This window comes from Heterocephalus glaber, unplaced genomic scaffold (genome assembly GCF_053883595.1).
Source record: "Heterocephalus glaber isolate CG9 unplaced genomic scaffold, H.glaber_assembly_v1.0 deba00000546, whole genome shotgun sequence".
Taxonomy (NCBI): Eukaryota; Metazoa; Chordata; class Mammalia; order Rodentia; family Bathyergidae; genus Heterocephalus; species Heterocephalus glaber.
The window spans coordinates 2,835,163-2,851,846 of NW_028258147.1; the positions used below are offsets into that span (position 1 = coordinate 2,835,163).

Here is a 16,684-nt window from a genome sequence, read left to right on the forward strand (position 1 = left end):
GGGGTTCAGAATTCAGAGTGCTTAAAGGTCCTCTGGGCCAGTGGGCTAATTTTTCTCCACCTCTTTGAGTGGCTTTCCAATTTCGTCTTTAAATTGCTATAGCTGTAACACAGAGCTGTTAACACTTGGCTGTAAAGCTGAGCTGTCTCACTTTTCTCCAACATATTGACTGTCAATAAGAATAAGTGTTCTGGGGCACTGTAAGGGACCTATGTCAGTATTCTTGTTCTGGGTCATGGTTACACTTGCGTATAGACTGGAATTCAGAGTGTGCTTGAGTACATTTCCATATTCTTACACTGAAGAATGATACCCTAGAAAATTACTAGCAATATATTTTTTCTTCCTGCCATTATTTAAAAAAATTTTTTTACATATTTACAGTGTGATAGTTTACAAGAATAAGCTTTAAAGAATGCTGAGTTTAAAAAACAGAAATTGCCAAATAATTCTATTCTTCCACAACTAATGAAAACTACTAGAGAATATAAAAAAATCCATTATCTACTTTAAGAGCAAAAGAAAAGATAGGATAGACTCAGCACTTCCAAGTTCAAACCCACACAGAACCACACTTAACAGAAAATGAAATTAATGGAATTAAAAACAAATTACCTTTTGTTTGTTTTAATCTTGTCTTGTTTTTCAGTATTGGGGACTGAACTCATGGGGAGGAATCACTGAGCTGTATCTCCAGGCTACTGTATTTACTCTTTATCTTGAGACAAGGTTTCACTAAGTTGATCAAGCTGTCCTGGGACTTGTGATCCTCTTTCCTGAGCTCCTGAGTAGCTGTGATTACAGACTTGAGCCAAGATGTTTCTACCTCTATTTTTCCATATATCTTGCTGTTCTCATTAGTCTTATTTCAAAGAACTTTTCAGTCTCACATATTAAATAATAAATGTAAAAGAAAATATTGTTGCTTACTTTGGGGTTTGTTTCTTCTGGGGCTTTGTTAGTTTTTAAGTACAATAAGGAAAATGAGAAGGAGCTGTTGACTAAGAAATAGAAACTATTTCACTTGCAGTAGGATACACTGCTATGGTTTGGATGGGTTTCTCTTCCTCCCCACCCCCAAGGGTTCACATTGTTGAAACTTTGTTTCCCATATGGAGAGGTTAGAAGTGGTAGACTGTTGACAAGCAGAGCCTACAGCAGTGGTGGTGAACCTATGGCTTGCAAGCTACAATGGGCTGTTTGTATCACTGAAACCTCTTAACAGATTTGCCATTTCTGCCCTAGAGGGCAGTCACTGGAAGCACTGTCCTTAGAACAAATTAAGTTAGTTCTCTTGAAACCCTAGCTAGTTCCTTCAAGAGGAGGTCATTACAAAATGGAAGTCTGGGCACTTTCTGCTGTCTGGTTTCCTGTCTTGCTATAAGATCTCTCCCTGTTCCATGTGTTCTTATCACTGTGATGCTGATAAGGAAATACTACACAACCGCCATGGCAGGCCTTTGTTTCTAAGATCCCCTAGTGTTTTTGCCAGGAATCAGATGTTTTGTTAAACCCACCTGTACTGCACATGTACTACACAATGTTCCTACTAGATGTTTAAAACTGTTTTGTTAACTCTGCCCTTCTACTTCTGTAAACATGCTTGCCCATTACTTGACCCCCAACCCCTCCCCATAGATCTAAGGTTGCTTCCATTTGTTTGGGGCTCAGACTTTGGAGTGTGACCTCCTCTGTGCCTGCAAGTGTAATAAACATTGGTTCACTCCATCTCTCCGAGTGTGGTTCAGTTTCTTTGCCTCCGGAGACCTTCAGATAGCTCTAACTCTTGGCTGTAATGCTGAGCTGTCACACTTCACTGTAACAATGCAGTCTGCCATGAGTTCCTCAGCACAGCCAAGCTAATGCTATCATCATGTCCTTGAACTTCCAGAACTCTTCTATATTACCCATATGCAGGTATTTTACTGTAGCAATAGAAAACACATGAATGCACACATAAATGACTGATGTTCAAATGACAATTAATGAATACAGGAAAATTGAAAACTGTACTTTACAAAAGTCAAAGTAACAAAGTCTGCAAAGCAAAAATGAGAGTTCAAAATAAATAGGAGTATGTATGTGATGTGAAGGGGAAAAGGAATGGTAAAATAATTTTCCAAATTATACAGAGAAACAATTCATAGCTAATACTTAAAGGAATATTAGTTATTAAAGGGAGACACTGTGTTTTTCATTTAGGTAAGCCTATGTTATTTTTGATACCAAATAACATTACCAATTTAAATTTAAAAATAAGACATAAATGGGCCTGTGGCAGGACATAAACATATTTCATTGAATGCTGAACAAGCATATTTTCTCTATTGGAGTCCCAAAGAAAAATTCATGTTTGGAATACATAAAAAGAAATGCAAAACTACTGCATTTTGCACTGAAATGAACCTTCTAAGCAAACTCCCAATAATGTTAATTGGTAGTGATAACAGATAATGAATAAAGTTAAGAAATCCTACATCAAAAATATCAGCTCAAATCTAGGTCAAAATCATCACAGCAAAGACAAGTTGATTTTAGGTTTATTGGATGTGTAGTTTTGGTCCTGTGTTAGCATTTACAGCAGAAAAAAGGCAGCTTCCTTTTTTGGCTTAAGAGTCATTGAAACCAGAAAAAAGAAGAACCAAGATATATCATGTAAAGGTACAAGACCCCAATGGTGAATGTAACTACATTATATACCTAAAATGTACCGATAAACTTAATGGAAAAAAAAGAGTCATTGAAAGATTTAAGTTATATTTGTGTGTACCAGTCACCGGCACAGGCGAAAAACAGAAAAATACAAAAACAGGAGCAGAGAAGAAAATAAAGAGAGAGATAACAGAGGGAAGTATACGGTGGGGAACAGTGGAGTTCCTTCAATAACTAATCTAGATATACTCATTACATGAGTTTCCCTCTAAACCCTATTATGGGAAGTAAATCAATGATAAAATGATACAGAAGCCAACTTGACCCTGCCAGTAAAAATCACCAACATTAACATGAAATGTGAAAAAGTAACCCAAATGAGCAAAGTCCAAAAGAAATACATTTATCCAGAGCTCTGAGCTTGTACAGTATATTAGAAAGACCTACAGTAATAGATTTAGAGAATGCAGACCTGACAGTTCAACATCCAGTTAATTGCAACTTGAATTCAGCTCCTCACTAAGCATCTCCAGGAAGGATACTGTCTTCCAAGGAAAGCTTTCTTCTTTTTCTTGCCATATTCATTAGAAAATTCTTATTATTTAGCACTAAATCTCATTATATAGATTTGAATCTCTTTAAACACTTAATTAGTTCTGTCCAGAGTTAGGAAGCAATGAAAAACAAAAACTGCTTTACCTCTCTTTTCCTTTTTTTTTTTTTTCCTGTTACCAGGTATTGAACTCAGGACCTTTAGCTTATAAGGCAGATGTGTGGCCACTGAGCTAAATCTCCAGCCCTGCTTTACCTCTTTTAAGTGACAGACCTTTAAATATTAGAAAACAGATACTAAATCTTCTGTTTTTCACTTTTACTTCCAATTTACCTTATCATTTTTCATAATGAATGACTTATGCTTTTCTGCTAACTAGACTGACAGAAAATGACACTGCTGAAATGTAACATATGAGTGGCCGCAGCCTTGATTAGCTTGCCGTGTCACTTGGTAATATGGTACTTGCAATCAATGTTTAGCCATATATCATACAACACAATCGGAAAATACAAAATTGAAAAAACTTAGAATAAAAATTTAATTTGCCAGACTTATTTTGAAGATTAAAAGTAATTAACATTTATAGTATAAATTCAAAAGCAGTAACTGAAATATGGGGTTGGAACCTAAATACACCACCACTCAACATTTCACAGATCTTGTTTAGGTCAGATGCTCTAAAACCACAGCAATATTTTTCATAATTCTGAGGACAGGAAAAAAAATCCCGTTGTGTTTCATAAAAATGCAAAAAGGTGGCCACATTTCCTTCCATGCATGAATAATGTATGATTCACAATGTTATTTGCTAGACTGTCTAATCACCAACATCTTTCAAAATGTCTATATAAGCTTTAGCTCATTAAGAACAAACATGTATCTGTATAAAAATATCACATACCTGTAAAGATTCAGACTAATATTTTGCAAAACATCAATGCACACATCAAACTGACATAGGTGAGACTTTTCTGCATTTCCCAAAGATAAAAATATTGTGAAAAGCAATATAGAAGAATTATCTAATGTCTGACATTCATTTTTAATCTAAACATTCAAACTAAATCTCCCTTTCAAAGCAAACCACACACACATACCATTTCAAGATCCAGAGGCTAGTATACCCTTTTTAAATAAAAGTGAAAAAACTCCAGGAGCAACTTGAGAGGTTAAAATAATATTTAAAAGCTGGGTTTCTTCTATTAGAAAGGTTTTATAATCTTAGCATGTTCCATGATTTATGAAAAAACAATGAGGCAAAGATTACTTTAGTTAAGCATAAGCTTTCAATATAGTAAGAAGAGAAAGAATATGTAAAAGGAAAAAGTATAGCAGTTTCTCAGAAATAATTAGCAAAAACAAAATACGATTGCAAGTTACAAAGAGTAGTCATTTAGTAAACAGACATTTCTCAGACAAAGAAGTAGAAATAGCAAATAAACATACGAAAAAATGTTCAACATCACTGGTCATTCGAGAGATGCAAATGAAAACAATGCTGAGATTCCACCTCACCCCAGAAAGAATGGCTGCTATCATGAAATCAACCAATAACAAATGCTGGCAGGGCTGTGGGGAAAAAGGAACATTCTTCACTGTTGGTGGGAGTGTTGACTGGTGCAACCACCGTGGAAATCAGCATGGAGATGCCTCAAAGAACTAGGACTGGAAGTCCCATTTGATCCAGCTATTCCCCTGCTGGGTATTTTCCCAAAAGAATTAAAAGAATCATACCACAGTGATATATGTGCACCCATGTTCATAGCGGCGCAGTTAGTAACAGCTAAAGCTTGGAAATGGCCCAATTGCCCATCAATTGGAGACTGGATAAAGAAAATTTGGCTTTTTAATAAAATGGAGTACTACTCAGCCATAGAGAATGAGAAATTATTGGCATTTATAGCTAAATTGATGCACATTGAGGCGATACTCTTGTGAAATAAACAGGACACACGTGTAAATAAATACTGAATAGTTTCTCTGGTATGAAAAACTGAAAGTATAAATAAGGATCAAAATGTATAGTAGATAATGTGAAATAGGAAGAAAAGGGGCAAAGGGGAAGAGGAAGTGGGAGGGGTAGGGGAAAGGAAAGAAGGGAATGGAATTAATATGAGAAAATGAAAAAATGGAAACAAAGTATTTACAAATAGGGAAGGATGGAGGGGTTGAAGGGAGGGCAGGGGAATGGGGATAAATAAGAACCAAGATGTATCATGTAAAGGTACAAGTTCCCAATGATGAATGTCATCATATTGTATACCTAAAATGTACCAATAAAATTAATTTTAAAAAAAGAGTAGTCATTTAGGATCAAAACTATAAAAATGTAAATTTCTAAAATTACCTTTTTAATTCTATGTTTTATCTATCACAAATACTTATTAGTTACTTTCAATAGTAGGAAAAAGATACAAAAAGAAGTTAGCATACATAGTCCCCTTTTCACTTCTAACCAACCCACAAGTGAATTTCACTTACTGCATTAATTCACAAGTTTGTTCTAATTCCGGAAATACAGGCTAAATGAAGTCAAAAAGACTGGACTCTGATCCAAGAGGGTCAATATCTTTATAAGAAAAGGAAGAGGCATCAGACAGCTCTGTCTCGCTCCACATAAGCAGAGAAGCATCGTGTAAGGACACAATGAGAAGGCTTCCTTGGGTTTGGTGTGTCCTTATTTTTGGTTCTTGTCCTAACAAGACTTGGAATATTGTTTCTAAAGCGATGATGGACTGCATTAAATCCCTCTACCTTTCTTTGATGATTTCACCTGTACAATGGAGTTCTCTGCAATTATGAGGTGGTCGGTGCAACAGAGTCAAGGACTTGGTTTTGTTTTCACTTAGCAACACCCCCACCAACATACCTTATTGGCCTAAAAGGGAGTAGGGGTTAGAGTGTTGCTGAGTATTTTAGATGCTACAAGCGCTGAGATTTTTAAAGACATAACATTCATTCTCACGTATGTTTTACTATATGAAGAACTATACTAACAAACTGAAGCATAGTATGTCATCAGGTTGTAGGAGTTCAGATAATAAAGAATAATGAGAAATTAATGGAAAAACAAAAAGAAAACAGTTTCTCACTTCCTACCTCACAATTCCCACAAAGGGCAGCCACAAAGTAAATTTCCTGAAATAACATTACATATTAATCATAATAAAAAGTGTCACTCTGTGTTAAACTGTGGTTGATACCTCAATAAAATGTATTTTGCTGCCAAAGGTTTATTTATATTTAGATTATGGTTAATAATTACTGTAATGTAAGGTAATTATTTAAAAGTAGTACTTTTTTGGAAAGATACCTAAATGTATATCAGATGCACAGAAAAAAAGAAAATATGCCGTTCAAATTTCAACATTGACATATGTCTGTTTCCCAAACTGAAGATCCATTAAATAAATTTCATTTATTAGAAAAATTATGCCCATTTTTTGAAGGTTTCCACAGAAAAGTGAAAAACAGCAAACATGTTGATAGGCAAAACAGGAACTAGACTTATTTTGGGCAAAGTATGTTAGAATACTATGTCTATATTTTGGGAAAAGTATTTTAGAATTTACCTAGGCATGGCTAGCAACATTTGTTTCAACCTGTTTTGTTCATTTAGATCCACATACAAAAAAAGTTGATTAGATGACCTCTTACCATCACAAGTGTTCATTAAGAATTTAATGGCATGCAGTGTCTCGGTAGGTTAAGGGTAAAGCAAGCCAGCTAACACTATACTCCGTCCTTCTAAGAGAGGAGATTGGCCAGAAAGACAGCAGTAAGGAAAAACATTACATAAACAAGTAAATGGGCCTACAGAGTTAATGAGGCATGAAGAGATTGGAAGTCAGTACATTGCCTTCAACATCCTATGAAAGTGCCTAGTGACGAGACTGCAGGGGTTATAAGGGTAGTACTAGTATAAGTGTATGATCACCTGAACTGAGGCCCTTGTAGAACAATGTTTATGAGAGAACAGTACAGACTACTGCTAGGAATACATAATACTGTGTAAATGCAATCTGTTCTGTAGTATTCTCTGAAGAGTGGTTCAGTTTTCAAAAAACCCAGTAGGCTGAAAAGGATGCACTGCCAGCTGAACAAAAGTTATGAAGTTATTTTAATAAAGTGCAGAAAATCATATGCAAAGCTTCAGGATGTCAGAGTACCACTGATGCTAGACATAGGACAAAAGTAGCAAAGGAAAATGTTTCTCTCTTCCAGTAAAAAAATATATATGAGGGCTGGGGATTTAGCTCAGTCATTTCGCCACCCGCTGTGCAAGCACAAGGACCCAAGTTCGATCCCCCGTACCAAAAAAAAAAAAAAAAATACATATGAGTTCACTAAGAGAGCAAGGAAGCAATGACATATGCTTAAACAGGTACTGTGATAAAAGTCAATTTATGATAAGTTCTTTCTGAACTTTTTAATTATGTTCTAAGTTATAAATGAAAAATTGTTATAATCAATTAGAAGTTCAGCAAATTGAAATGGGAAAATAATATGAATCACTTGATACAAGTAGAAACACATTCAAGAATAGTATTAGGAGGAAGATTACTAATAGGTAACAGAAAATGTAATTTCACACACAAAAAAATGATTTCAGGAGAGGCTGTAATGAATTGTATTCTCCCACAAGGTATAAAAGATTCCAATGATTCACATACTTTCCAAAATCTGGTGTTCTCAGGCATCCAATTTTGCCACCTATGCAAATGTGCACTTTGTAAACAAGGATATAATCTTTTTCTTTAGTTTCCTTAGAATTTCACATAGAATCAGAGGACTCTGATCACAAATAACTGATGCGTGAAACTCAAGTGCAAAGAGCTTAGACTGGAACCAAGATGTTCTGTAGTTTTTATTTTAAATTTCAAATCTTCTACTTCTTTTTTCTATATCTCAACTTTCTTGCACTGCCTCTCACACTATGCCATATTGTCTCTTAAATAACAGAATGCTAAATCACAGCCAGTTTGAACTAACATGAGATTATAGCAATGAGTATTCCAAAAGATGGAAGACATATCTACACAATTATTTTATTAACCTTTCAAAAATAAGAGGAATTGTTTCTAAATCAGAGTTCATAACTTAGAGAAGAGAAAGTACATATCATAAATATTTTATAAACACATGTGGAATATGAATAACTGAACTAGTGAAGGAAAAATGAGAAATTTTAAATGATAATAGAAACAATAACATATACTATTATGATAATTCAAATAGATTAATTGTTTTCCCTGTACCTGGAATTGAACTCAGGACCTTGCACTTGTGAGGCAGGCACGGCTCCACTGAGCTACATTCCCAGCCCTCAATCGATTCTTTTTTTTTGGTACTGGGGATCGAACTCGGGTCCTTGCACTTGTGCAGCAAGTGACGAAACCACTGAACTAAATCTCCGGCCCACTCAATCGGTTCTTATAATTTCAAGAATTAAATTCCTAAACTTAGGGAATAATAAATCAAACACTCACAAAAATGCTTAAATATGCAAAATAAAATTTTAAAAACTATAAAACCTAAGTAATTTGAAATTCCACAGCATGTTATGAGGTTTCAGTTGAAACTGTTTAATGAGTTTGAGATGCAAAGTTGAAATTTGTGTCAAGGGCTAATTTACACTTTAAAATGGTCACTTGCTTATCACAGAATTAACTTACTTTACATATCACATAATATTCTTGCCACTTCCATTAAGAGAGACATAGAAAATATGATAAACTATTTATATCATGTAAAAAAGGCCTCTCTAGTTCTTATAAATAATAAATTAAAATTCTGAATTAGAGACCAAAAATAAGTAAAATGAGTGGGAATATTATCAAGCCTGAAAACAACCCTCTACCAAAGCGGCATACATATTATGCTAAAAAAAATAAAGAACCATAATACATTAAATTATCAGTCTTCTATGTGAAATGTAACCTAAGTGTGAAATAAGTACTAAGACATATTTTTCTACCTCACATTAGTAAAAGCCTTTCATACAAAAAAAAAAAAAAAACAACTCTTGAAAACACTGCTAAATAGCCCACATCAGGTTTCTTCTATACTTGAAACAAATGCAAGAAGAAGGATTCCATCTAGAGCAGTGGTGCCACACCTAAGTTCGACCATGGGCTGTTTTATCACTGAAAACTCTAAAAGGTTCACCATCACTGATCCATAGTATGAGATAGCAGTAAATTATGTCATAAAATCTAGGTTAGAAGATGACTATAATGATTAAGTTATTTTTCCTTTTATCCTGACCATTAACAACGCTAAGTGGAAATCAATTATAATTACAGAGATAGTGAATACTAAACTAATTAGCAACGTCAACTGATATATAGGAATAGTATCATTTAATATAGAAATTCGATATTATAATTTATATACTATATAGGAGATATAGGTAATATCAACTACACCAAGAAAAGCCATCTTAAGAAAAGAAGTCTTAAGTGTTTTAATGTCATAATTCTTAAATAAATTTCCTTGCTGCAAATATTTGTGAAAGCAGATATTTTTAAAGGTTAAAAACACTTCTTCAAAACTCTTGTTATGAAAGCATGATTTTTATTTTAATCTATACATTTGTGTTTTTACTTTTAAATGTAACTAGAGAAATTCAAATAATGCTCACCTAAATAAGAGATTTTAACATAACTAGTCATAATGATATAAATTTAATAAGTTTTATTTAATGGGAAGGTGGAAAGTTTCCAGTTAAATTGCTAAATGTTTTGGAAAAGTACATATAGTATTAACTCTGGCTAATTCAGTACCTTTTCCTTAATCGCTATTCCAAATTCTTCAAATATTATAGAAGTTCTTTTAGGAAACTGAGGTGTTATTCTTAGATGCAATCTAACATAATAAACTCCCAGTTTTTGTTCCATTAAATGAAAATACAGCAAAATGTATAATGGTTTTTGTAATGATTAAGTCTAATTGTCAACTTCACTAGATTAAAAGATTCCTAGATTGGGCCAGGGATTTAGCCCAGTGGTTGGTTCCGTCGCCTGCCTCGCAAGTGCAAGGACCCGAGTTCGATACCCAGCACCAAAAAAAAAAAAAAAAAATTTTAATACATATGCTAATTTGTTTCATTTATACTACTAGTTTCTTTTACTTCACTGAAAAGACAATTTTGGGTTATTATCTGTAATTATCTGTTTGTCTGTTGAAAGAAAAAAAAATTTTTATCTACATCTTGTACTCTCGAGTGACTAATGTTCCACAGTGTATAACTATTGTTATTCTCTTATTATTTTGTTATGAAATTTTGTTTTGTTTATAAAATAAATTATTTCAAAAAAACTAGTTGCAGGCTAGAATTCTTCAATGGGGCATAGTTTGCCAACTTGGGAAACAGATCAAAGAGAGGAGAGGAAGGAAGGGAAGAAGTAGTGAGAAGGACATGACTTGGAAGTAGGAAAGAAAATCAAAACGTGTTTAAGAACTATTACGTCTGAGAACAAATAGCTGTTTGTGAGGTTGACATTGTCTGTTCTATTGACCAACTTAGGCCCTAGAAAAGGAGCAAAGTGTTTCTAGATTTTTTTTTTTTATGAATTGTTTCAGTGCTGACTGAACTACTATCAGTACCAGTACATCAGCATAAATAATGAAAATATCGATCTACAGTAAGTACATCAAGTTGCCTGACTTACCTCAGTAATGGATGAAATATGACAGTAATGTTTCTGGCTCCAGGTTTGCAGACAAATTTAGTTCCTCCACCTTCAATTAAGTTGTCATCAGGACCCCCTTGCAGAAAAAAAACAAAAGAGATATTTAGCTCACTGGAACATTTTACAAATAAACCAAGTCTGTCTACATGACTGTTATACTGTCATAAGGATGATCTTTGAAAACAAATTATCTTCAATATCCAAAAATTATTTTGAATAGCTTGATCCAGTCTTTCTCACTTGATTAAACTATGAATTACAATGTTCACTTGGGAATGAGAAAATGAAAAGAAGCCTAGTAGGAATAAATGACATCCTAAAACCAACAGCACGAGTTAATAACTCAATAAAAATTAAAATTTTAACCTCTAGTCACCAGTCTCTAGCCCAGACAGTAACATGAAACTTTAAAGAGAAAGAAGTGCCATTCAAAGTTGTCCCCAGTTGTAGAGACTGATATAAATCTACATGACCATATTTCATCAAATTTAATAATCTACTGACTATAAGATGCACTATTATTTGATGTACCACTAGAAAAAAACACCCTCTTAAGTAAACTATACAATTGCTGTTTGAAAAATCTTTATATTTTCAGATTGGGAAGCTTTTTAGCTTATTCAATGAACAGAGGTTTACCCTATATCTCTGATAACACATTCAATCAGGAAACAGAAGAAATATAAATTCATCATGCCACACTTAAAACTCACACTTAAAACTATAATCATCTATCTCTCCTGAACGACTCTGATTCAGAGTTGTCAATGTTCTTATTTTCTAAACTGTCATCTTATGTCACCATAAATGAGAGTATCTTAAAGAAGTGTTCCATGTTGCATCAAGTAATTTATTCCAAGCTGCTGATACCCATTCTGCAAAGTATAAAGCTGGTACTTCTTTGATGCTGTTAGAAGATTTAAACAGAAGACTGTCCTATGCCAGTCAGGATTTATATTCCTTCCATTGGAGGGTTATAATGCAAAAGGCAAGCACCAAGCTCACTCATACTGAGTCAACAGCATTTACTATGACTATTTTCCAAAGGGAGACAGCCATTTAGGGGCCTCTCATTTAATATATCTCCTAATTTCAGAGGTCAGAATGTGGAAGATGTATATAACTTTGGATATGGGAAGAAATGCTTCCACTACTACCCCAATCACATTTCTTTTCATTAAATGAAATTCAATTAATTTCCCTGGTATCGACCCATTTTTATCCACACCAGGGGAAGTGAAGTAATTCTTTCGAGACAAAAAAGGTAGGCATGTCTGGCTTAGTAAGCCCCTTATTCCACTTAGGATAGAAGAATGCCTACGGCTAGTAAGTGTTGTCTAGTATAAGTGGAGCTACAAGGCCGGGACTGTAGCTCTGTTATAGAGTGTTTGCCTAGAACAACTGAGGCCCTGGGTTCAATCCCCAGTATCACTATTAATAACAACAACAAGAAGAAAAAGAACAAGAAGTAGTAGTAGAGGAGGAGGAGGAGGAGGAGGAGGAGGAGTAGTTCAGATATAAAGATCCTGCTTTTTAAGAAAAGGAATGAACTACTTCAGCACCATTTATAAATGGGTGAATACATCTTTCTAACTTTGATGTTAAATTTGAAAGCCCATATGACTCTCAATTTAGGTTATGTTCTTCAACCTAGCTATTATCAGTATAAAAATGGTACTTCACTTTCCTTCTACTATGTTGTTTCTTAATAGTTTAAGAACTCTAGCAAGAAATATGGATATTACTTAGGGGATTTCTGAAAAATCCTAGAAATCTACACCTACAAAATTTCATTTATTTCATCTAAATTAAACTTTTTTCTGATTATAGTTCCTTGCATGATACCAATTTTCAACAAATCTTATTGATTTATTATCTATCATAATAGCCTCTAACCAATGAGAAAATTGACGTGAAGCTTCAGAAATGAATACCCTGGATCATGCAAACTTCCCAGAAGAATCAGAGTCTAAACAAATACCACTGGGATTAGTTTTTTCTATTAACTAATCACTGGATACTTTTTCTTAAGAATAACAGCTGGGTATAGTAGTACATGCCTCAAACCCCAGCACTCAGGAGGCTAAGGCAGGAAGATTGCTGGGAGTTCAAGACCAGCCTGGACTACAAAGCTAGACCCTGTCTCAAATAAACATACACACACACACACACATATATATATATATATATATAATATATATATACAAATATATGTATGAGAGAGACATAAAATGTTATATCTAAAAATATGCTTTAGATATAAAATTTTATATATGTAAATATACTTTTATATATTTATATATGACAGCATTCACAGCTCTTAATCCAAAATCATAACCTGCTTCTTCTCATTTGAAAAATTCATCCTATAATACCATATCACAAGTATTAATGTCCTGCTAAATGCTGAAGTTAAAAGAAAACCAAAATGAAAACATAAAGACTAAGAGAGGCTGGGTGTGTAGTTCAATGATAGGGCATTTACTTAGGAAGAGAAAGGTTCAGAGTTCATTCACTTCACAGCATCCTCTCCCCACGCCCCAAAAACCTAGCACAAACCTTACTCCTTTAATAAAAATCATCCCTAAAGGTCACATAGTATTGTTATAAACAGAAAAAATAATCCCAGAACAAATATATCTTTTTATCATCATAAAATCTAATCAGAATTGAATTACCAAGGACATGTATATTAAAGAAACTTGGTTATATTCTGAAAACCAAGAGCAGCATAAGTAATTTCCTATGAGATAAATACTAAAAATAATGCCTTATTTTACTCCAGGCTAACGTATCTTTATGGGACATATATAAGTTGGAATAAATGAATATCAACAGTTTTTGGATAGTCTGGTGTCTTTGATATTACATGTTCAATAACTGAATTGAGACTTGATCAATCTCACTCTAGACAAGCTAGTGGTTTCTTCATGTACACTGAAAGCATGATTTGCATATCCACATATTTCCTTGGCCAGACAGGACTCCCATCTGTCTCTCTCTCTCTGCCTATCAAACCTTTAAAACCTATGTCTCCCCAAAACTGTCAAATCCCCTCTCCCAAAGCTCACAGTTCTTTTATTTTTTTTTTGGTACCAGGGAAGAAATTCTGGTCCTTGAGCTTCTGCAGCAGGCAGTGAAACCACTGAGCTAAATCCCTGGCCCGCCCACAGTTCTTTTAACAACAACTTTATCTAAAACAATCCATATGAACCTTAAAATAGATCACTTTCATTATTGTTATGTGGATTTTAACTTTCACCTAGCTTTTCTTGTGTGGAAGGTAAGTTATTGAAAAGTGGCTATATAACCAGACATTTGCAGGATGAATGAAAAAACAAATACTTAAATGGGTAAAATGTTATTAGAATTGATGAGAAAAACCTGTGAAAAGCCTTTGTAAACTGTCAAAAGCTTAACAAGTGAGGTCTGCAGACATGGTCCTGAGGTTGCAAGCCGCACGGAAAACACCGAAATCAGCCCGCTGCAGACAGGCAGGTCTGCAGACACAGTCCAAGGTCACCAGTCCTGGAGAAAACACCTAATCAGCCCGCACCCTGGCAGCAATCCACTGGACCCCCCTCCTGCTCCTTTGGCCTCTTCTCTGTACAGCCACCTGGTTCCACACTACAAAGACACAGAGGACACTGGACCACCAGACTTCTTCACTGGAGCTGATCAAGTTCTCAGCACTTAAAGAATTCCTGCCCAGAGGTGGGGGCTTCTGAGCCACCCTCCCACAGCTCCTGGTCCAGAGGAAGGGGCTGCTTCCTCACCATCCCTCCTGCTGCTCCCAGCCCAGAGGAAAGGGCTTCGGGGTTGCCATCCATCCCGCCACTCCCAGCCCAGAGGTAGGGGCTTCTTAGCGGCCATCCCACTGCTCCTGGTACAGAGGAAAGGGCTTCCGGGCCGCCAAACGTCCTGCCGCTCCCGGCCAGAGGAAGGAGCTTTTGGGCCACCATCCCTACCATGGCTCCTGGCCCCTGGCCCACCTCTCCCAGCTCGGAAGAGGTGAGCCGCGCTGACGCCAACAGCTCCCCCCATACCCCCCAGTCGAAATGAGAAAACACGTAAATAAGTTTCAAAACCAGCCTTCCAGATCACCCACAGCAGCCCCAAAGGGAAATGAAATGGAACATTCTGATACACAACCATCTGGACCCACTGAACTGGCAAAAAAAGGGGATCTGGAAAAAAATGAAATCAGAAATACTTTCTCAGATAACAGGAGAAATTGTGCTCCTAGTGCAAGACATGATTAATAAATCTAGAGAGGAGCTCAGGAACATGATGGAATCCCAACACAGGAAACAAATGGAATCCATAAAACACATTCAAATAGATTTCCAGGAGATAAAAAACCCCATTGAAAGTCTACACAGCAGAATGAGCCAATGTGAGGACAGAATTTCAGATATAGAAGATATGACTGCAATTAATGACCAGAAAAAGAAAAATTGCTTCAAAATTATAAGGGAACATGAGAAATCAATCCAGCAGCTGCTAGACGATGCAAAGAAGAATAACATAAGACTGATTGGGCTCAATGAAGAAAGACGAGAGAGTGCAGATGACATAAAAAAACTCTTCGCAAAAGTAATGGCAGAAAACTTCCCAAGCAAGGGAAAAGAACTTGACATACAGATAAGTGAGGCATATAGGAATCCAAATAGCCTTGATCAAAAAAAAACTACACATAGGCATATAATTGTTAAGATTCCAGAAACTCACCAGAGGAACAAAGTTCTACAAGCAGTTAGAGAAAAGAAACAAATCACATACAAAGGAAAGCCCATCAGAATCACAGCAGACTTCTCAACACAAACCATTAAGGCAAGAAGAGCTTGAAGTGACATATTCCAAGCCCTAAAGGAAAACAGCCTCCAAAACTATCCTGCAAAACTATCTTGCAAAATTGATGGAGAAATAAGATACTTTCATGACAAAGAGCACCTTAGGAACTTCGTGAATACAAAATCAGCACTCCAAAGAATTTTACACGATATCCTAGGAACAGACATTGAGGATCACAACCCCAGGAAGCAAAGCAAAATGAACCCATCAGGCATGACAAGAAATTAAATGGAAAGGGAGAGAACCCAACAAAAAATAAAAGTCATGGCAATGACAAGTCAATGTGTTTCCATTATAACCATCAAAATTAACGGTCTCAATTCACCAATCAAAACAAACAGACAGGCAGAATGGGACAAGAAGCAAAATCCAACCAGATGCTGCATACAAGAAACACACTTAAATCAAAAGGAAACTCATAGACTGAAAGTTAAAGGGTGGAAAACAATACTCCATGTGACAGGAACCCGAAAAAAAAGCAGGAGAACATTCCAAGAGGAAGAGATGACAATCATAAATATCTATGCACCAAACACTAGTGCACCCAACTATAGAAAACAAATACTAACGGACATGAAAAGTCATATATGCACTAATACAATTGTACTGGGGGACCTGAACACTCCACTGTCACAAATAGATAGATCAACTAGACAAAAAATAAGGAATGAAATACTAGAACTCAATCGAACTCTTGAACAAATGAACTTAACAGATGTTTTCAGAGTGTTCCACCCCACAAAATCAGAATACACATTCTTCTCAGCTGCACATGGGTCATTCTCCAAAACAGACCACATACTCACACATGGAATTGAAGCTATCCCCTGTATATTATCAGACCATAGTGCCATGAACTTGGAGATCCATAGCAAAAGAAACTGGAAAAATTTCATAAACACGTGGAAATTAACACACTTCTGAATAA

General features: G+C 35.5%; 1 protein-coding gene across 8 annotated transcripts in view; it reads right to left on the minus strand.

The window, feature by feature from the left end:
- Exoc4 (exocyst complex component 4) overlaps positions 1-16,684 on the minus strand; it is an 816,538-nt gene that overhangs the window by 447,511 nt on the left and 352,343 nt on the right. For all 8 annotated transcript variants that reach the window (XM_021237603.2, XM_004856313.4, XM_087204413.1 and 5 more), the window contains one exon: positions 10,882-10,978. In XM_021237603.2, coding sequence (XP_021093262.2) covers positions 10,882-10,978 — 97 coding nt within the window. The remainder of the gene's footprint in view (positions 1-10,881; positions 10,979-16,684) is intronic.